This window comes from Rhyacophila brunnea, unplaced genomic scaffold (genome assembly GCF_057557595.1).
Source record: "Rhyacophila brunnea isolate RB1 unplaced genomic scaffold, BYU_Rbru_1.0 scaffold_20, whole genome shotgun sequence".
In the NCBI taxonomy this organism is placed as follows: domain Eukaryota; kingdom Metazoa; phylum Arthropoda; class Insecta; order Trichoptera; family Rhyacophilidae; genus Rhyacophila; species Rhyacophila brunnea.
Genome location: NW_028232860.1, coordinates 3,021,821 through 3,046,271, shown reverse-complemented (window position 1 = coordinate 3,046,271; position 24,451 = coordinate 3,021,821). Strand labels below are relative to the sequence as shown.

The 24,451-nt window shown below is 33.3% G+C and overlaps 2 protein-coding genes across 6 annotated transcripts in view; one reads left to right on the top strand and one right to left on the bottom strand.

Annotated features, from left to right (window-relative positions):
* LOC147071078 (uncharacterized) overlaps nt 1–24,451 on the bottom strand; it is a 330,820-nt gene that overhangs the window by 102,499 nt on the left and 203,870 nt on the right. The gene's annotated exons all lie outside the window — the stretch shown is intronic.
* Nucleotides 7–18,751, top strand: LOC147071080 (venom serine carboxypeptidase-like). 2 transcript variants are annotated; one of them, XM_085948027.1, is made up of 7 exons: nt 7–916; nt 6,040–6,152; nt 8,337–8,507; nt 11,462–11,629; nt 12,906–13,180; nt 14,897–15,025; nt 17,315–18,751. In XM_085948027.1, exons 1-7 carry the CDS (start codon nt 895–897, stop codon nt 17,466–17,468), a joined length of 1,032 nt encoding a protein of 343 aa, XP_085804153.1. In that variant the 5' UTR covers nt 7–894; the 3' UTR covers nt 17,469–18,751. The 2 variants fall into 2 exon arrangements, with proteins under 2 accessions (XP_085804153.1, XP_085804152.1); XM_085948026.1 differs by lacking the exon at nt 7–916 and adding an exon at nt 4,722–5,140.

Below are 24,451 nucleotides of genomic sequence, written 5' to 3'. Positions count from 1 at the left end.
AATGACGGAAATGGGGCCCGTGTAGTATATATGTACTTGAAAATTAGAGCGATCTCTAGTTCCACAGATTACCGCTAAGCTATCGTGTGTATCGGAGTGCATTGGTAATTCAAGCGCAGTTTTATAAAGAGTTTATGGCCGGTCATGTTGTTAGATATGATGGATCTAGGGCTCACCGTAAAGTTTATGAATAAACCAGCAGCGAAGGGTGGAGGTAGGCTGTTAAGATCCGCAATAAATAGTGCACATTAAACTTTGTTAGTCATACGTATTTGTTTTTACTGAACTAAGACTACAATTTACAGATAGTATTGGTTAAGTTTTAAAAATCAATATATTTTGGGCGATACGACAAAATTGTGCACATTTTTTCATTCATAGGTACTTATTTGTTTTCGTTGGATTAAGAATACATATTCCATATATTGTTAGTCCATTTATTTTAAATTCATTAAGCCCTGTCTAAATCAAATTATTTATAGTAGGTAGATAAAAAAATATTATTCTATCTTTAAAATATTCAACGTTATGTATGAGTTAATTGCATTATTTTAGATATTTTATAGATAGACGAGTATTTTTGACTATTTTATATTAGCCTTGGTTTTCACAGAGTTTAATTGAATTTTAAAAACTAACCTATACCATCTGTAAAATAATGTAGTCTTATTTCAATGAAAAGAAGTACGTATGTCGGACAAAGTTAATGTGCAATATTTATGGCGGATCTCAACAGCTTACCTCCACCCTTCGCCAATGGAAAGAACCTCTGTAGAGAAGATGGGGGGGATAATATCAAGAGGGACGCAGAGAGGCTGAGTGTTACTAAATGCAGAAACAGAGCTCTCGATTGAGATGCCTTGAAAATGGTCGTGCAGTCGGCCATGGACCTGAATGGTCTATAACGTCAGCTTAAGTAAGTTATGAGATGAAAGAAGTATTTTTTTTTACACAACTATCTAGGTTTCTTAATGAGCCGCCAACATTTTTTTATAATATACCAATAATAATAGTGGACCGTGTATAGGGATTGCAATACCGGTATTTCAAAACAGGTATTCAATTATTTATCGATACCGAAATACCGGTTTCAAAAATTCAAAATACCGGTATTTTCGGTATTAAGAAAGCATGCACATTAATATATTTTGAAAATTAAATATGTTTTTTTATTACTTACTTCTATACCTACCGTACTTATATTAAATTTAGTGTAAAGAATAATGCTGCCAAGCCACAAATATAATATTGAGTGAAACCAACAAAAGTTAAATAATAATAAAACAAAATCCCTCTAATATACTTATCGAATTGTCGCGATGAATTAACATATTTCGAAAAAGAAAACATTCGTGGCAAATATTTCCAACTATTCTATAGCTCTATTGATTCAACATTGATTGTAAATCCAACAAACGTTGCATTTGAGAGTGATTTTCCTGTATCTAGACTTATAGTATTTGTAAAAATTAGTAGTTCTAAAATATTATGATCCATACATATTTATAAGGCCAATAAGTTAGGTTCTTAGGTTGCTATACAATAGTGGTTTTGATATATTTAATAGCTATATTTATTGATAAGTACTTATTTTTCTTACTATAATATTATGTTTTGACTAATACCGGTATTGATATATTCATTCGGTATTGCAATCCCTAGCCGTGTAGCGTCGTCATATCGGAAGAAAAGTGTGAAAACTAGTGCCGTGGCTCAAAACAGGTTGGGAATCACTGCGACAGACAACTATACATGTGACAAATAATAATTATTAGTGATGTCACATATTTTTTATTTATTATTTATTAATTGTAAATAGTAAACTATTTGATCTTATAAATGATATTGTGATAACCTTATAATATTGATTATATGAAATATGATGATTATTTTCAATAGACGACAAATATATTATTATATTATTTAAAAATAATTTATTACTATTTTCAAATATATTTTAACCTACAAAGAATAGAATTTTTTCGTAAATTAAATAATTAAAACTAAGCTACAAATAATAGAAGTCAGATAAAAATAATATTTTAATATTAGATTGAATGGTGTCTTATAAAACGTAAAGTTTCCAACCAAATAAATATGTTATCAGTGTATACAGACAGCATTACGTAAAAGAGAATTTAAAAAAAACTGTAACTAGGTACCGCAACGTGACATGGAAATGTCCATGTTAGGCGTAACATAAAAGGACCACAAAATAAACCAATGTATAATGAGGCAAACAAGAGTAAGTACGCGATGCGATAGAGGTCACCAAGTTGACGAACAACGCCAAAGTCCGAAGTTCGTTGTCCAATGCGTAAAGCATATGTTTCTTATACCGGGGTTCTGTCTTTGATTCCCGCTGATATCATAATACACAAAAGTACGTGATTTTCTCAAGCCTGGGTATTTTTGTAATTGTTTCACTATTACTATTACCACTATACTACTGCAATAATTAAGCCTTGTTGTCTGTTATAGTGTTCAAAAACAGTAGAGTCCATTTTCTAATTCGAGCGCCTTACATTGTTACAAGTGTAGTGGGTAATAATACTTGAGCTAATAATCTAACGGTGATTCCTCGTAAACAATAATTATGTTAATATAACCTTTAGGCGTAAAACCCACTTAACGCAGCAAGTGTGGCTCTCGCGCAAAATTTCACAAGTGGCGCGTAAATCAATGAAAATACAACGTAATCAAATACGCCAGCGCCCACTGGATTTGACGACGCATTATGCGCGCCCGCCGCATGAATCATAGTTTTTTGGCTTCTCGGCGATACGATTTAATGAAAATACAAAGAAGTCCATTCATTGAACACGGCTACCAAAATCACGCTGCTCGAAGCGTCGTCGATCGACGGGCGAGAATCCATTATTTGATAATAGAGATCTCATTGTTTAATTTTATTGCCGTCCGATATTTCGCTGGTAGAATAATGTCATCGTGAATATTAATTACAAGCCCCGAAATAATATAATATTTTTATTGCTTTGTTATGAGAGGCGCTGTAATAATAATTATTTTGTGCTGCTTGAGCCGCTTATTACATAGGTGAAGGGTAATGCGCGGGTGGGAGGGGGCCTACTCAGTAGTGAGCGCGTCGAGCGCTTTCTTGGTGGGCTTTATGCCTTACTCTATGGAGGCCCATATGATTAACTTAGAAGCAATTGATATGATAGTTTACTTTTACACGATAAACATAATATTATATAGACATAAATCTTGTTATTTTTTGTTATTAGGTCGTATTCTTATTTGTCCGGTGGTTGTTTGTCCGGTACGAATCTTGCAATCGATTTTTAACTAACTTCCCGACTAGCTAGACATTTGAAACTTTTAGAATATATCAGAACGCGATGCCAATGCATTCTTTTAATACTTTTAGCCATCTTTAAGTAGAATTAAATTCATTTTCAGTTAATTCTGTTTTGTATGAAAAGTTATTTCGGAAGAAATCCATAATCCAATCCACTATTATTGGTTGCTAGGATCCTAACAACTAAATTATTAATATATACGTGCGTTACTATAAAAATCAATATAAGTGTCAAAATGACATTTCAGTATTATTTCTATCAAATACAATTTTTTTTGATCGTTTAAGCTAGTCAAGTCAAGTTTATATGATTGAACAGAACATTTAAAAACGTTGTATATAAAAAGTTCTTTTTATCTTGTAATTATTTAAATATGGATTCAATAGGAAGTAAAAAATAATATCTATTTAAAAAAAAATAGAACTAAACATACATTAATCGTTATATGGGCCACTTAATAAGCTGGAGTGACAGCAATACTATGCTACAGTATATATTAGTAATATAATGTCTAATGGTTATAATATATTTTCTCAAAAGTGTTTTCAAAATTATGTATGTTTAATAATAATTAGAATGTTACATTCTTAAATCTTGTGATTTATTCGTTGAATTAAAAAATGGTTAATTAAAAATTATTAGTATGAGTTCAAGAAAGTTACAATAAAAAATCTTTGAGTGATCCGTGACGTCGGTTAGTAATTAAAGTAATATACCTACTTTGATTTAAAACACAAACGCCGATCGCCAATAGTAGCTCAATTTGGAAAGCGCTTCAGTGAGTATTAAAAGCCCTTAGTTGAAATTTGTCGCAATTAAGTATGACTCCTTTAGCATAGCGGTCTATGTGCGTGGGTGCGATACCCGAGAGATGCAGGTTCGATTCCTGTTGGGTGTCTTACTTTTTTCAAAAAGATTTTTTCTATTGGTTATAATATATTTTCTTAGAAGTATTATCAAAATTATGTATGTTCCATAATTAGAATGTAGGTACATTTTTAAATCTTGTGAATTATTCGTTGAATAAAAAAAAAAGTTAATATAATAATATGTTGGAGTAAAATAAAATTTAGAATTAAGGTATAATAATTAGTGTATGAAAGAAATTATTCACTTTAATAATAGATGACGCAAACGACCGCAAGTTTTCTACCACTGATATTGTGGTCCATTGGAACCATGATGGATTTGATGACGTCTCCAGATAATGTCTACTTAACGTTGTACAAGAGCACACTTAATACGAAGTGTCGCACTAAGGAATGTAATAATTAGAACATTTAAATAAAATTATGAAAAACACATTATATTATGTTATCTTGAAATAATACAGTTTAATACATTACTTTTCCTAATATTCATGTAATTGATGTATATATTATGTAATTCAGAAGTGTGCGTTAAACAGTGTTAAAAATAAAAATTTAAAATGCATACTAAAATTTTAAATTATTATTTGATAAGTATAATTTTATTTATTTATTTAATTAAAAGTGCGTCATCTACTACAGCTGATAATACAGATGAAAACGTATTGTTCATTAGTCCATTTTTGAAAAAATTTGACGTTATCACACCAAGGAGATTGGCGCGAGTTGAACCGTCATATATGTTGAATGTGACAAGTTTTTCTGGTTTTATAACTGTGAACGAGACGTTTAATTCTAATACGTTTTTCTGGTATTTTCCCGTTGAGGGTGGCGACGTCGAAAAAGCCCCTTTCATAGTGTGGCTGCAAGGGGGGCCTGGTGTTTCTTCATTATTTAGCTTATTCAAAGGGGTGGGGCCCTTTATATATGAGAATGGAAATTTGACGGGTGAGTTAAATTTGTTTTTTTTAAGATTAAACTAACTAGAAAGTTTATCATTATTATTCAAATTGTAAAAAAAAAATGTACATAACAAACATTTTTTTGTTTTCTTATACTACGGGTTTAAATTAACGTACGTAACAGTAAATATACGTAACAGTAAAATAAACACAGAAACACTCAGGCTTGACAAAATCGCATACTTTAATGCAGTGGTGAAGAGTGGAGGTAGGCTATTAAGATCCACCATAAATAGTACACACTAAACTTTGTTAATCATATGTATTTGTTTTCATCGATATACGCCTACAATTTACGGATGGTATTGGTTAGTTTTTAAAATTTAAGTAAACCCTGCGAAACCAAGCCATAATAGATAATATTCAAAAAATACTCTTCTAACTATAAAATATCTAAAATTATGCAAATAAATCATACATAATTTTATAGATATACATAGTATGTATAGATAAAATAATATTTTTTTATCTATTGTAGTTTGGTTTAGGCAGGGCTTTATGCAATGATATAAGTCCCAATTACACACCAATAATTTCATACTATTTAAAGATACGGCTCGTTTCAAAACTGTGAATTCAAATTTTTATACAATACGAAGTATAATAACAACAGTAATTCTTTATGTCTCGTTAATGGAATTTATGTTACGAAATGTAATTTTAGTAGTCCGCCAACATAACCACTGGTCATTGCATACCCTCTATGCCCAGCGCAGACCTACCCCGCCGAATGGTTCTATCCTACAGAGGAAGGCTTAAGAGGCGTGAAGCGGGGTCAGATGCAGCAACTGATGGTTTTTGTCTTTGAAAGTGCCAATATACTGAATAGGTATATTATATGAATTTACTGTAATTTTAAAGCTTTGTTTAATTGTTAATTTTTAGAAAATCCTCATACCTGGCAGAAAAATCATTCACTTCTATTTATTGACAACCCCATTGGGGCTGGGTTCAGTTTTACTGATGACGAAAAAGGATACGCGAAAGATCAAAACCAGGTATACTATTATGGACATTCATCTTACGCGAGACTGAGTATAGATGGACGCTGTTATATAACTGACTCAAATAGATGATAGCTCCACATAACATTCTACAGTAAACACTCCTGCAAATAGAGCATCTAAACCGCGCGGTTTATGCGTGGGCCTATGGCGTCGTGAGTCCCAGGTTCAAATCCTTGGTCTGGCAAGTACACATATTGTTTTTTAATTTACGTATGAGTCAGAGTATGTACCTATTAGGTTGAGCAAGTGGCTGACATCCATTTCTCGTAAAAAACAAAATTTGTTAATACAAACCTCCACTATGTGGAGGCCCATGATCTTATTAGGATCGGACATGGTCGGAAAAAAATGTGTGAACTATTAACAGTCAGATACGGGATATTAAATATTTAGTTTTTTTAGCTTGACATTCTTCTTCTTCTGACCATGGGGTCTATTCTATACTTATCGACCGCTAAAGTGATAAAGTGATAAATACGACGGCTAACCAGGGTAGGATTGTATCAAAGTATTAGCACTTATTGTAACAATTACAGCTAACTTATTATAATTGTTACATTCAGTGCTAATACTTTGATATAAACCTACCCTAAGTTTGATAATATTTATCACTTTATCATGTTATTTTATTATTATTAAGCGGTCGATAAGTAAAGAATAAACCCGCACATCCAATTCTAATAATATGGTCATATGTGCTTCCACAGAGTGGATTGCATTAGGCCATCGATATGGTACGAGGGTGGGTCAATAAGTCCTTAGAAAAGCCGACAGGTGGCGCGACTAGTACTGTAAGCGGTTTGTTTTCATGCAGCGGCACTACCGATTCAGTATGCTGCGAAGTTTCAATCAGATTGGTCGGGTTGTTGTTTTTTATTTTCGTACATTTAAAAAAAAAAATTGTTTGTTTACAAAAATGGAGAAAATTGAGTTTAGAGCTGTTATTAAACATTTAAATATAAAAGGGTTAACAGCAAAGGAAATAAAAAATGAGTTGGATTTAGTTCACGGCATATCTGCTCCTTCACTTGCAACTATTTATAACTGGTTAAATGAATTTAAACGTGGTCGTACATCAACAAAGGATGAACCACGCTCAGGACGTCCTGTAGAGGTGACTACACCAGAAATGATCAATAAAATCCACGATATGGTGTTAAGTGACCGAAGGTTAAAGTTGAGTGAGATAATTGAGGTTACAGGGATCTCAAAAGGTAGCGTCATTTCTATTTTACATGACAAATTGGGCATGAAAAAAGTTTCTGCAAGATGGGTGCCGCGTTTGCTCACAGTCGACAATAAACGCAATAGGGTGGTGGCCTCTAAAGCCCTGTTGTCGCTCATGCAACGCAATCCGGATGAATTTTTTCGTCGCTTTGTGACTGTAGATGAAACATGGATACACCACTATTTATACTCCCGAGACGAAAGAACAGTCAAAGCAGTGGATTGCGAAAGGCGAACCATGTCCAAAGAAGGCGAAAACCGTAAAATCAGCTGGTAAGGTTATGGCTACTGTAGTTTGGGATGCACGTGGAATTATTTTCGTTGACTATTTGGAAAAAGGAAAAACAATAACAAGGGATTATTATGCATCTTTATTGGACCAGCTAAAAAACAAAATTGAAGAAAAACGGCCTCATTTAAACAGGAAAAAAATCCTCTTTCATCAGGACAATTTCCGTGTTCACACATGTTTACGATCAATGGCTAAAATTGAAGAATTGAAGTTTGAATTGGTCGACCACCCACCGTATTCGCCAGATTTAGCCCCCAGTGACTTTTTCCTTTTCCCAAGCTTAAAAAAATGGCTAAGTGGACAACGTTTTTTTTCAAATGAAGAAGTCATCGATCGGACAAATGCTTATTTTGAGGACCTTCCGAAAACTTATTCTTCTGACGGTTTAAAAAAAATTGAGAAACGTCTAACTAAGTGTATTGAGCTCCAAAGAGATTATGTTTAGAAATAAAAAAAAAATACAAAAATAAAAACTGTTTTAATGCTTTTTTCTAAGGAATTATTGACCCACCCTCGTATTAGGTTCATTCACCAAAATTCAATGGTCATGTATCTCTTTATCTTTATTTATTATTTGTAATATTGAAACCCATCATGTTTAGAAAAAAAGCTTGACTCGCTGCTTGTTACTCAAAGTACGTTTTTCTTTTTTTCAGGTTACAGAAAGCTTGTACGAGTTTTTGATGCAATTTCTGGAGCTTTTCCCCGAATTAAAACCGGTCCCAACATTTTTCATAGGTCAGTCATATGCGGGTAGACATATCCCCGCTCTGGTCTGTCATATACATGAACAAAATAAGAATGCCAGTACAAAAATTAATCTACAGGTAATTAGGGTTCTAATATTATATTAAATAAGAAATAGATATACCTAATGTTTGAGGCTTTCATGGTTGTTTTTTACCGACATAAACACTACACGATGTCAGCAATTGCCGAGCACTCGGATACAGGACACAAATTTGACTTTGAAACCAAGATATTGGGTTGAAATAAAGGATATTTCGCACAATTGGTAAAGGAGGGCATCTAAATCCATAGAAACCGTGAAAATATTATTAAAGGGATGATGGGTTACGGTTAAAAACGTCATGGCTTCCGGCACTATCAGCAAAATCCAATATTCGAGCTGGTATCTCTAGACGTAACGAATGACAGATCACTCTGAGCAATGTTTGCTCTTAGCTAATCGGATTCCTTTTGATATTATTAGAACAACGTTTACATGCGTATACCTACCTACACTACACTTCATTACAAAACATATCATTTTTTCATAATGGTCTCTGCAACGAGCCCGAAACGTCGAGGAAAGAAGGAAGAAGTACACACGGTGGAAACCCAAAAATCTATTACGATAAGAAATAGATAAATTATTGTTTTGAAGAACCAAAAGCTATCCTCACTAATGGCATTCAAATCGAACAGGTCAACAACTACGTCTATCTTGGACAATAAAATGTCAATTGATGGTGGTATGTATGACGAGATTACTTGTAGAACCAAACTGGCTTGGAGTTCATTTGGGGTATACATAGTATCTTCAGAAGTGATAGTGAAGTGAAGTGAGTCCCTCAGTGGCCAGTAAATCGACCCCGGCTGATGATGATGAATATATTAAATAAGTAGTTTTCTATAAGGTAGCAAGGAATAAAAAAATACATGCGACAAAAGTAAAACTTATGTTTTGCTCTCCATTTTCATAAAATTTAACCTTCGTCGTCATCAATATATGGCAACTGTGCACGAAAATCTCATTATAACTCTAAAGTCTAAACCAACGAATATCTTCACTTCCAATAAGGGTTTCCGCACTCAGAAGGTCCAAAATAACCAACATATAGGTATAATACCTTTATACTATGGCTTGGTTTTGATTTCCGAAATCTGTACTAAATTTACATAAGTAACAATCGGCAATTTTTGTTTCATTAATGTTTCATGTAAGTTTCGAGTAATTTACGCGGTTGGCTGGCTGACTAGAAATGAAAGGAATCCGCTTTATTTCACACGTCCAGATCACACAGTTCAAATATATACCTTGCGAAATAATTGAGCACATCAAAAATTATTAGTTGTTATTTGCCATGGTTGAGTGTTGACTGCAATTATTGGTAGCGCATTCAGCGATCAAATGAAAGTTTGGTGGTTTGATGTCAAGCGTTAACATTTTGTTGTTTTTCGAATTTCGAACCGGCCGTGACGGTTTTTCATCACACATCAGCCAGCTTTATTTACTACAGTGAAACCTCGATTCTACGGTTTCAAGGGACCCTAAAAAAACGCTAAATGCGGGATACCTATATTCTTTATTTTTTTAAACTCGTTTTTCTCCTGGATTTTCTTCGACGTCTTGAATTATTTTCAATTTCTCAGCTAGAGTTCTAGTTTCTTCATGGGAGCCATTTTAGTTGCGACTTATAAACAATTGTGATACGAGATGCGATGCGACCGAAAGGTCTGTATGTATCATAAACAATTCTACGAAAGTGAAATGAAAAATAATCAACAATAAACGCTCAATTGGGATAATATTTGTGACGTAACCATAATATTTAGATGATAGATCGAGGAAAACGATAAATCGGGGAACGGTTAAGGCTATATATACCTCAGTTGAGGCATGGTCTAAAAAGATCGTGGCTAGGCGATGCGCGGATTGCGGGTCGCGGGTGCAAATGATGCATGCCGAACGAAATATAATTTGTCATATAAATCCAATATGCGTCCATTTAATGTTCTGTATATTGTTCTATTAGTAGCAATAATAATAATAATATATTCATTGACATGTTTTCTTGTTCAAGTAAATGAGTAACGTTTTTAGTCATCTTTACACGATTTAAGAATTAATACCCCCGTCGTCATCACGAAACAAATTGACGTATTCACACCTCGACGTTCGCTCTCCAAATGCCAGCAAAAATATTTTTTCATGATTTGGTATTCCGTCACCAGACGCCACTGATACATTGCAGTTAATGATCCTACCAAATCACCCTGCCCCGCCACACCCGGTCTTAATCGGGCGTATCACGGCACCCTACATATGGATGTGCAGCATCATTTTTATGACTTGAGATGTATCAGGAGCAGTTACCTAAGACTGAGGTCACCATGAACTTAAATGTGCTTTGACTGAATTTACATGACTTTAAGTTAAGAGTACCCATGGGAGAGAGGAGCACATAGAGACAATATTACAGAATACCTACTTCAAGTTCCCCACGTGAGAATCATGAATCCTTTTGTGTTCGTTATATCTCTCCGGTGATCCTTGCATTCTGCTGTCGGTCCTTGATGTTTCCGTCGAAGATGAGACTTTCCAAATTATTTATTTAAATTTTGTTTAGACCGATATTTCGTCGCGCCTATAGTTGAAAATTATTTGCCGTTTCACTGATGTATTGTCTTAATGCGAGATTATTTAACATTGTTCTTATGAGTTTTTGGAACGACTTTAAAAAATGAACGATTCGTGCGGGAAAACGATTTATGCGAGAACGGTAGATCGGGGTTCCACTGTACCGGCGAATAACAAAAAAGAATCACGCCAAAAATACAACTGGAATACCCGGTAGGAACCTACAAGTGTGATGAAACATTATATTAATATTATATAAGCTGTGGTATTCAAGACTGGTAATAGATATTTAAATTGTATAAGTGCCGCTTTAGTTCCAATAGTTGCTTACATATACAATCCAGTCCATTGAAGAGGAGTGTCGTGAGTGGGTCAGTGACATCTATTGTTAGTTATAGTTGTTAATGATATTTACAGGGAATAGCCATTGGAAACCCATGGATCGACCCTCCAAATGTGTACAAAATAAGTTCATTGCTGTATCAATTGGGTTTAATAGACGACGTAGAGCGTGACGTCATGGTAAAACAAGAGAAAAATATTGACGAAGCAATAAAAGAAAATGACTGTGAAATGACGAAAAAGGTAAGCAGTGAACTTTTATAAAATTTTCATATATGTACTACAAGTGAACATAACTTAATACCCTGATGAATAATAATAGCTTAGTCTTCTTCTTCTTGGTCGAGCACTTATGGCTGACCACATTTAAATTTCGCCATCCTTTGAGCGACCAAGACTTTCCATCCTTCTCGATCTTCCGCTTCTCTCAGGGCAGAATGGAAGTCAGCTCTTTCACTTGGTCGCTCCATCGCGCAGACGCTCTTCCTCTGGTTCGCCTTCCTTGGAGGCTACCCAAAACTACCAGTCTCTCCAGGTTGTCCGGTCCGCGCCTGACAATATGTCCAAAAAACTGCAGAATTCTTCTCAGACATATCGTCGAGGGCCGTTCCTTTATCTTCAGTCTCTGGATGATTGACTGGTTCGTCCTGTGCTCCGTCCAAGAAATGCAAAGCATTAGGCGCCAACACCATATCTCAAAGACATCAATTGCCTTCCGTTCTCTTGCCTTCTAGGTCCACGACTCGATTCCGTATAGAAATATCGAGAACACTAATGTTTGCATGTTTGCATGTTTGCAATGTAAGCATCATTTTTGTGGCAATCGAAATTCCCCGATCCTTCCATATAGTGGTAAGGCGTGTCATCGCAGTTTTTTCAATAGCTTAGTACTTATTATAAAAACGAAAAATCGATGATCTAATGTCAATACTCCGTTTCTGACCTATATGATGAAAATGACTTTTTGATGTAGGTACTAAAAACAACAAAAATACTGCCCATCTACTGCGAAATTCCCATATCTGTAGTTATTTTAACAAAAATGAGACAGCCCTTTTATTAATTTCCCGTATCTGAACATTAACATAGTGGTCTATGTGCATGGCCGTGATACCCGAGAGATGCATGTTCATTTCGGGGTGTCTTACTTATTTCAAAAAGATTTTTTCTTTTGGTTATAATGTATTAAATGGTACCTTATTAGTATTATTTATTGAACATACATACTTTTGAAAACACTTCTAAGAAAATATATTGTAACTAATAGAAAAAATATTTTTTAAAAAAGTAAGACACCCCACAGGAATCGAACGTGCATCTCTCGGGTATCGTGCACGTACGTCCATCTCAACGCAGCGATCAGTGCGAATTGGTGGCATTGTCTGGCTAGCTGGCTGCTACAACTGCCTAGTACGCGGCCAGCCATTTAGGTGTCATTTTAAATGTCCCTAGTGTTGGAAACTAACAAAATTGAGAAAAATAAATATTTTTTGATTGTTTTTGTTTATTTTTATTTCAGTATTACACGGATTATTTAATGACAGTTGCGATTGAAAAAAGAATGCACGCATCGATATATAATTATATCTTTGACCATCAATGTTTTGAAACCCCGGACTATATAGAGTTTTTAAATAACGATCAGATAACAAATGCGCTACACGTCGGTGTTAATAACGTAACATACAATTGGATGAGTGAAGCAGCATTTGAAACTCTTGAATGCGACGACATGAAAAGTGCTAAGCCAGAACTGGAAAAACTCTTAGAGCACTATCGTGTGTTAATTTATAAGTAAGTAAATTATATAATCATTTTTTCATCATTATGTATTACAAGAAATTGAGGCATGCAATTTCGCTCATATTTTTTTCGGATACATGTAAGTTGTACGTATGCAGTTCATCGTGGGACACTTATTCGTGCGCCGCAGTACGTGAAACATGAATTCGTATAACATTTTATCAAATGACGAGTTCTTCGTTGAATATTTCACCGTGGAATACAATTGTACGTATCTTACAAAATGCGGAGATAGTTTGCAAATAGTACTGTTCCAATTAGATTAACCCTAACCTAACCTACTACAGACATCTCATAAATTCGCCACACGTTGTAGCATACGTACAAATATACTCCACGGTGAAATGTTCGACGAAGAACTCGTCATTTGATTAAATGTTACACGAACTCATATTTCACGTGCTGCGGCGCACGAATACCTAAGTGTCCTGCGGTGAACTGTTTACGTACAAATTTCCGGATACGGACCTTTAGAGCTTATCAGATCTGATTTTAAACAGGATAAAAAAATAACACACTATTTTATTTATTAAAGAAGTACAACCATATCTGAAGTAAAAAACGAATATATTATTATGTAGATGTTATAGACTTATTTACTACTTTATACTATTATAAAGATTTAAGCTAAATTCAGCAATGTTTTTTTTCTGTAATAGCGTTATCCTGTATAAGTAAAAACATTAATTTAGATTCACAGTTGCAAATGCCGGTGAAAATACATTATATTAAAAATCGGGAGCGGTCCGGTACTTTAAACATAGGGTCGCCATAAATGTTTCAATGCTTTCAATGATACAATCGATCTAAAAGCTTTTATAATAGATTCCTTCCTCATGGGGCTTACTGTTAAAAGTGTAACAAAAAATGAGTGTCGACGATCTACTTACAGAGATTATGAAGTTTTGCAGGCTCCGTGGGGTGGCGGAGTTTCACTGGTTACATATCGATACCATATTTCAATAGGGAAACAACTCAAAAAGCCTTGTTCCAAGATAATGGCGTTTGATTTTTTTGCAGATGTTCTCATTTCAATTTTAAAGCCTTATATTTGAGGAAAATGTTTTTTGTTTTATATTTAGTTTAGTGGAACTCAGTAATGCACAATGAAATTCTACAATTTAATGATGAATTAACCCAGAAAAGTTTTTCGATTTCATGACACATTGCAGACATTTTTGACCCGTTTTATTGCTTAATTATAAAGGGAAGACCTTATTACATCTAATGGCATTATTGACTCAAAGCCTTAAAATCTTGAGTTGTTTCCTTATTGAAATGTGGTATTGATATATTTAAATTTAATATTCAAAATAAGTTCTAATAGATTTAAGTTTTGTACTATTTCATTTGAGTCGTTTTTTTGCGACCCGGGTTTCGGCATCTTCAGGCTCTATGTACACTAACCAAAAGGTAAATATACACTAACAACGAATGCAATTAACTCTAACTTATATAACAAATGAATACAATAAAGTAGGTAAAAACTTTATCACCTCTCTATTAAGTCAAGGATCACGATAAAAAAAACCCGGGTCACAAAAAAACGACTCAAATGGAATAGTACAAAACTTAAATCCATTAGAATTTAAATTCAAATTTCATCAAGTAATTTCGATCGATAATATTAATATCAAAATAAGTATTTATTAAAATATATATATATGTAATAATTGTCATTAATTTATGTTTTATTTAAATTATTAGCGGACAATTGGACTTAATGGTGCCCTACGTCAACTCGCAGAATATTTACGACAATTTTAAATGGTCTGGAAGTGAAAAATATAAGAATGCTAAAAGAAAACCGTGGATTGTTGATGGAAATGTGATTGGGTAAATACTTGTTAATGTTTTATTTTAATAATTTATTAGTCGCTCAGAAAACATACTTCTTTTTCAAAACGTTTTAATAGGGAATATATTATACACATAGGGTTTAATACCCCGTTTACACATGCATGGATTTGCGCATATTTATTATTTATAGTATATTATTACGCAACATTTGGACCGTACAATATCTGCGCCTGCGCAGTAGAAGGATCGTAGCGAACTTGCCGGTAAGAGAAAACGAACTACACTATTTTGAGGTTAACCGATTTTCACGACCTGTCAAATAGTACGATAAAATGACAACATCGCGTCTCGCTTACTATTGAAGAATGAGAGATTGGCGAGACAGTCAACTCTTTTACGAGTAAACTAAAATACTAATTACAAAAACCGTGTTTATCTATCATTCACCAGAAACATCAAAAAATACCAAGAAAGTATTATATTTATTACAAATCTTCTAAGCTTAAAAGTGTTTCTAAACTTTTGAAATCGGCAGGTTAAGCCGTAACGATTGTGACATGGGTTATATAGGCCAGACAAAAAGAATATCAACTAGAACAGTATAATTATAACTAAAATCAGCTATTCACGAACGTTTGATGGATATATCGGTGTATTAAATAAAAACTAAAAAAAATAGTAGAACATGTGCAAAAATAAGAACTTTTTGAGTAAAGTCGATTCGAAGCATCTGAATTACTAAGTCAGGTACAGAAATAGAGTGAAATCTATGTAAAATAGTGATTTCAGATGGATCTCCTTTTTGACATTTTAAATTTAAAAATCAAAATACTGGGAGAGAAAACAACATTTTTTTTATTATAGATAGGTGAATGGAGCCATTGAATTATTTCAAGTATCGTTTAAATTATGCAAAAGACTATCTTAACAGTAGTTTTAAATATCTATATTATTATCAATGAGGCTGAAATTTTACAAGATATATAATATTCTTAAAAAAATATACGAATCCAGTATTGTACTGTATCTAACCTTTTTTTTACTGTGTTAACTGTCAATTCATGGTGGAAATGCATTGTATTATTAATTTAATTTACTAAGACGTAATTTTGTATCGTATTTATTCCACTTTTATTAATTATCTGGACAGTTACAAATGTTCCTCTGAGACGGACGAAACCGGTCCAGATATAATTAATAAAAGTGAAATAAGTAGGTACGATAAAAATGCGTTTTATTTAATTAAATTAATTATACTGTATCCACGATAGGTAAATTGATTCAGTAAAGTTCTGGTAAAGCAACCTATAAATTGTTTAATATTTATATTAACTATAAAATTATACTTAAGTTACACATTGTTGGTGGTGTTGGCTTGTGTGTCTCTGATAATTATCTTAGGAATCGAGGGCATCCGTTATTTGTTCTCCCAAGGAGCACAATTAACCTGCCATTAGTAATACCAATTGGGAGGGCAATAGCCACGTTTAATAAAATCGCTTTGGATATTGATATATTCCACTTACGTGAGGTTAATTTAGGTGGACGTTGTTTTATAAGTTTTTAAGATAGGATCTATCAAAGTTCACTCTGTATGTTTCTATCTACTTTATTTTATCATTTTTGTTATTTTATTTTATTTCTTTTCTTATTTTATTTCTTATTTTATTACTTTTTGTATTATTAATTCACACTTCTCTGTATTTTTATTTTTTCAAATTATTAACACTTATTTTATGTCATGTCGTAAACACTTTGAATTTATAATTTGTTATGTTCATTATATGTAAAATAAATAAATTTGATTTCATTATTATTAATTTAAATGAGATTTGATTGAAGTTTTTAAGATAGGGTCTCTCAATAGTTCACTTTGTGTGCTTCCATCTACTTTTATTTTTGTCATTTTATTTTATTTATTTTATTTGTTATTTTATCACTTATTGTATTATTAACTCACATTGCTTTGTATTTTTATTTGAAAAAATTATTAACACTCATTTTATGTCATGTCGTGAACGCTTTAAATTTATAATTTGTTATGTTCATTAATACGAGTATGTATGTAAAATAAATTTGAATTTGAATTAATATTATGACATTTCAGTAATTTCACGATTTTATGGCAATTAAATAATGTTTAAATACATATAACGAACTCAAAATTTATACAAAATGTCAAAAATAATGATAGTGAATCACATTGTGACTTCACTGATTGCAAGTTTAACAGATCTACGTAATTTTGACTACATTATTTCGATAAAATGTAATTCAACATTCTATGTATTTTGGGCTAAAATATTTTTTTTTTGTGATTCGCAGGTACACAAAGGGGGCTAAAAATTTTGAAACTGTGATGATCCGGAATGCTGGACACTGTGTGGCAGAAGAAAAATCGCAATTACTAAAAGAAATGATAATAAATTTTACGCATAATATTAAAACAAATAATGTCGACGAATATTATGAGCCATGACTTATAATATAATATAAATTGTATTTACATTAACTTAATTATTTAATTGAAGAGGTGGGTGGTTAGTGTTTGCCAGATAAAAAATCATAGTATTCAATACGAGGGCTCGGAAAACAAAATTGGCAATCTCCATTTTTGCAATATTTGGCGAGTCAATAAGTCTTACACCTTTCCTTATAAGTAGATATTATACTCGTAATTCCTGAAAAAGTATTTTAAAATGTCATTTGCAGTAGCCAAGGGTGAAGGTAGGCTGTTAAGATCCGTCATAAATAGTGTAAATTATGCTTTGTTAGTCATACGTATTGGTTTTTATTGAACTAATACTACAAATTTACAAATAATATTCGTTAGTTTTTAAAAATCAATCAAACCCTGCCAAACCAAACCATATTAGTTTTGGTATATTTTGGGCGATACGACAAAATTTTAACCACTTTTTCATTCATACTTATTTGTGTTCGTCGGATTAAGAATACAATATTAAACATATTGTTGGTTATTTTTTCTAAAAAATTATTAAGCCCTGCCTAAACAAAACTACATCCACGGTGGCCGCGCGGCTTAAGGTATTCAGGTTCGAATCCTGGGTCTGGCAAGTACACATATTGTTTTTCAATTTGTGTGTGAGTCAGGGTATGGACCTAATAGGTTGAGCAAGTGGCTGACATCCATTTCTCGTAAAAAAAAAACAAAATCTATTAATACAAACCTCTACTCTGTGGAGGCCCATATTATGGTCCTATTAGGATCGGACATGATCGGAAAAAAACAAAACTATAATCGATAAAAAATGTTATTCTATCTATATAATATCCAAAGTTATGTATGATTTAATTGCATAATTTTAGATACTTTATAGATATACGAGTATTTTTTGACTATTATCTATTATGGCATGGTTTTCGTAACTTTAAAAACCAACTAACACCATCTGTAAATTATAGTTTTATTACAATGAAACAAAATACGTATGACTGCTAAAGTTTAATGTGCACTATTTATGGCGGATCTTAACAGCCTACCTCCACTCTTCGCCACTAATAATATACAAATGTTATAATACTTTTTCAGAAATTATAAATATAAGACAGATGTAAGTCATTTTTAATGACTCCGCCAACATATTGCGAAAATGAAGTCTTGTCATTTTTGTTTCCAGGGCCCTCGTATATATTAAATATTTTTTAAATCATGCGCATTGTATATAAGATTGCCAATATTTTATGAGCCAATTTCAGGGCAAGTAGGTATACAATAATTTTAGTAACAGGATGATATAACCCCCTGGATAAAAAAAAACATCCCTATTATAACCCCCTGCCAATACCCCTCCAGAAATCAGTGGCGAAGGGTGAAGGTAGACTGTTAAGATCTGACATAAATAGTGCATACTAAACGTATTTGTTTTCATTGAACTAAGACTACAATGTGTAGATAGTGATTGTTAGATTTTAAAATTAAATCAAGCCCTCTTTAATCCAAGCCATAGTAGATAATAGTCAAAAACTATTTATTTATCTATAAAATATTTTTTATTGATTATGCTTTGGGCTAGGCAGGGCTAAATCTTTACACTGCGCCAAATCTTTGAAAATAAATGGGAATACGCCCAAGATGTACACTGTCTCTTTGTAGATTTTAAAACCGCATATGACTCTATTGATAGAGAAGCTCTCTGGAATATATTGAAAGAATTTGAAATACCGTCAAAACTTTTAAATATAATAAAAGTATGCATGGACGGATCCAGAAGTAGAATTCATATGCAGGGTAGTATATCAGAATCTTTTGAGGTGACAGCAGGACTAAAACAAGGCGACTCCCTATCACCAATACTGTTCAACTTAGCTTTAGAGAAAGCCGTTAGAGAAGCTCTGAAAGCAGAAGGTGGAGTTACCCTGAATGGGTCTCATAAAATATTGGGCTACGCAGATGATTTGGTGGTGCTCGGAGAATCTGAAGAAGAAGTCAGAGATATTTTCACTCCTCTGGAGGACACAGCGAAAAGGTTGAACCTACGAGTAAATGTCGGAAAGACCAAGTATTTGAAAATGACAAGAGGCATTGAACCCTCTGGAAACATTGGAATAAGAAACTCCTCGTTCGAGAGAACCTCTCTCTTCAAGTACTTGGGCTCCAACATTACCTCTAAAAATGAAATGTCCCTAGAGCTCGCTGAACGACTAAGAAGTGGAAATGCAGCGTACTTCGCGCTGAGTCGTCTGTTCAGGTCCAAAATGCTGTCCATCAAAACGAAATTCCGGGTGTATAACGTAGTCATCAAACCGATCGTCATGTATGGATGTGAAACGTGGGGTTTAATGGAAAAACAAGAAAAGGCGCTCCAAGAGTTTGAAAACAGAATCCTCCGGAGAATACTTGGACCCGTCAATGAGAACCACCGGTGGCGCATCCGCACAAACGCTGAGCTCTTCGACCGATACCAACCTAGAATCACTAATATTCTGAGGTCAAGAAGGCTCAGATGGGCGGGCCACGTTGTACGATCTGAAAGATCTAGAACTCTATAGGATTTACAAAGGCACACCAGCTGGCACTCGACCTCTTGGCCGCCCTCGACGGAGATGGCCGGACAACATTCAAAGGGATGCGGAAAGGCTGGGGATAGTCAACTGGGAAGAGAAAGCGATGGACAGAGATGCCTGGAAAAACGTTGTGCAGTCGGCCATGGACCTGAACGGGGCGCCAGTTTAATAATAACTAGGCAGTGCAGGGCTTACTGGATTTAAAAAAAAAACTATCCAACCAAGTTTGTAATATTATAAAAACTAATAATCACCATTTGCAAATTATATTTGTAATTCAATGAAAACAAATAAGTACGACTGACAATATTAATTATGTGCACTATTTATGTCGAATCTTAACAGCCTACCTCCACCCCTCTCTTGCCATTACCTGATATAAACCCCTGTAAAAAATCGGGATAATTCACCCCCATCCATATGTAATAGGGATTGAAATACCGAATGAAAATACCAATACCGATTTTCAGATATTATTCGGTAGAGAAACATTTGGTTAGTGAAATTATTATGTCACACGTTTATGTGGCGCTGGTGAATTTTTGGATCTTAACGGCATAAATATTTATTTACTTTATATATCTGATAACACCGAAATAAATGATAATATTACACCGAGTCAATTGATTTTCTTCTGAAGACTTCATTATTTTAGGAAGTGATTAATTCAATCCCTCCTCTATCCCTAAAATTTGAATATTATATTATGTGATGTAAGTATAATTTTAAATTTGTGCTCATATTTTTCTGTATTAAATAAATTATTATTTCGTCAAATTCATTTCAAGTTTTTCTAACCATTATAGAATTAATTTATTTAAAAAGTACATATTCATTTTTATTATTACCACGTTTTTCTTAGCTTGTATTCTTGTTTGTCCGGTGGTTGTTTATCCAGTAAAAATCTTGCAATAGATTTTTAACTTCCCGACTAGCTAGGACATTTGAAACATTTAGAATATATCAGAACACGATGCCAATGCATTCTTTTAATACTTTTAGGCATCTTTATCTTAAGTATAATTGAATTCATTTTCAGTTAATTCTGTTTTCTATAAAAAGTTATATCGGAAGAAATCCGTAATTCAATCCACTATTATTGGTTGCTAAGGGGGTGGTCCTAGCAACTAAATTATTAATATATACGTGCGTTAATATGGAAATCAAAATGACATTTCAGTATTATATATTTGTTTGTTTATTGCAAAATAGCAAAAAAATGATTTGTTGACAATTACCTTATTTGTCCTAAATTATTAATACATAGAATTGTCAAGTTTATATGATTCAATAGAAAATTTAAAAACGTGGTACATAAAAAGTCCTTTTTATCTTGTAATTATTTATATATTATTAATACTATCGACATAATGTGGACTATGAATTTAAATTTTAATGGATTTTAATTTACTCAAATGGAATAGTACAAAACTCAAATCCATTAGAATTTATATATATATTTACATCTAGAGGTTTTATACAGGGGGTTATTGTCCAGAGGGTTATTGATGTGAGGGGACTAGGGGATTTTATCCGGGTGATAATTATTGTCCTAGAACCGAGAATTGTTTGGTATTGATAATTATCAGTTTTTCAGCATTTTATCACAAAAATTGTTAAGAAAAAATCTACTCAAACCTGTTGTGTTTCCTTGCCAAAATAAAAATACCATCCGGATTCCAAGATGTAATTTTTTTTAAATTTTAATCCATTTAGAAAACCTCAATGCCATCGGCATTTCTGGCAAAAATTGAGGTATTACAATTCCGTCCACAATAACGATTCTTCGCAATTTTTCAGTTTCCGTCGGCGTTGGATTTAACTTTTATTTATAATTTTGGTCGGTGGCTTCTTAAAGTTCTCGGACATTGTGTGTCTTGGTTGAGGTTTATTTTACCACGTTTTATTAGCTCGTATTCTTGTTTTCCAGTACAATTTTTTTCTTGTTTGTCCAATACAAATCTTGCAATCGATTTTTAACTAACTTCCCGACTAAATAGACATTTGAAACTTTTAGAATACATTATCAGAACACGATGACAATTCATTTTTTTTAATACTTTTTGCCATCTTTAAGCAGAATTGAATTCATTTTCAGTTAATTCCGTTTTGTATGGAAAGTTATTACGGAAGAAATTCGTAAAAAGTAAAACACTATTATTGGTTGCTAAGGGGTCCTAGCAACTAAATTATTAATATATACGTGCGTTACTATGAAAATCAATACGAAATGTCAAAATGACATTTCAGTATTCTATATGTATTCAGTATTTCTATCAAGTACAAAAAAAGTATTTATTAATACGTAGAATTGTCAAATTTATATGATTCAACAGAAAATTTAAAAACTTGGTATATAAAAAGATCTTTTTGTCTTGTAATTATTTGATCTTAATTTTTGAGAATATCCCGGTCAAATCGTAATGATTAGCAACCCTAGATTATTGCGGTCTCACAGATGAAATACGTCCACAGTTACCCAATAAATTTCTCTTCAGTGGGTCTATTCTATGCTTATCGACCGCTAAAGTGATAAAGTGATAAATATTATCAAACTTAGGGTAGGTTTGTATCAAAATATTAGCACTTATTGTAACAATTACACGAAGCTGGTTTTTATTGTTGCAATAAGTGCGATATTTTAACAGCAGCAAGATAGGTGCTGTTAAAATATCGCAGTTATTGCAACAATAAAAACCAGCTTCGTGTAATTGTTACAATAAGTGCTAATATTTTGATACAAACCTACCCTAAGTTTGATACTATTTATCAATTTAGTGTTCGATAAGTATAGAATAGACCCACTGCTTACTAAAAGGGAAAACGAAAATTGGTAGACCTAGACAGCGGTTATTAAGGACTGTAGAACGAAACAGACCCTCAAAACAAAGGTAGTCACGGAGCATAATGACAGACGATTCCTAGAGATGAATACAACTGCAATCGTCATCACCACTGGCTCTAGAATAGAGCGTTTCATTATGAACTAATAATCATGAAACCAGTGACATCCCGTGGGGGTAGGCAGTTACTCAGTTACTCGAAGGGCAGCAAATCAAGGAAAATCATTGGGAATATATAGAAATAGCTACCTAAACTTAGTAATAACGACAATATCTTTCCATTAAAACATTCAGCTCACTGGTTTTGTCTGGTTCGCGATATCTAGTTTACTTCCGTTGCCCTCCGACGTTATTATTAGTCCAATATTTTGTTAGTAATGTATCTATACAACACATTTCGTAGATATTGGACTCACGACAGAATGATAAAAATAATGTATAAAAAATTGAGGCGGCATTTTGGCGCTGCTTAGGGGCGGCATTTTATCTAGGGACGACACTGCATGAAACCTTCCATCAGTAAATCCAGTCTCTCGTGCTTCGTCTAGATGGAATCACTATTTGTCAAGCCCATGTATTGTAATAACTGAAGCCAAAAGAAATCTCGAATCATCGGTCCAAAATAGACCAGAATCCGCACCAAACAGTCACCTTTTCAGGATTAAACGGGCGTAGAGTATATGTTTCATAACTTTGCACTCCGGCGCTAGGATGAAAATGATGTAATATATTCTAAAAATATTTGTTTTACATATATTATCTATTTATTTATTTATTACTAGATATATTAATACAATTGAATATCATTTGATTTAATTTTATGCGAGGTAATCAAGCAAAGAGGCGTATCTGTGTAGTAAAAAGTGCAGAAAAAGTGCAAAGTTATAAAACGTATAGGTAATCTACAGAAAGTGGATAATCCATTACAGACTCTGCGGTTTTCATTGTGTTCACAATTCGACAACGATGCCGTAGACGTAGGTATACCTAATGTGACCAGACGTCTCGTTTTCACCGGGACAGTCCCGTTTTCAGGCGGCGTGTCCCAGTGTCCCCGAACACAGCGTCGCGACGCCAAAATGTCCCGTTTTTGAAAATAAAGAAACTTGTGACCAAAATACAGAAATATTTGATGGGTATTCACTTTTTTTCTAATTACATTACACCGCAAAAAGTGTCTGAATGGAACACTGGGAATGTTTCAATCGAAAGTCGTTGGGTGGAGTTGTTCAAACACTTTTTCGCCAATAATTTGGATCACAAAAATTTACGTATAATTATTGAATATATATTAATGTCTGCCCAGAACTAATGCACCAGTTGAAAGGGTCTTCTTTCTTATGAATACGTTGTAGACGAGTGAAAAAACACAGTTGATAGTAGATGTCCTTTAAGCAATGTTAATTATAAAAGTAATTTCGAAAAAATCCTGCCAAGAATTTCATTTGTTTTTTGAATCAACACCATAAGTAGGTACTAAATTTGTTCTTCGGAAAAATATAACATCAGATAAATTTTCATGTATTCATACCTGTGCGTACTTTTCATTAATAAATAAAATAATATGTAATATTAAAAAATACGTAGGAAC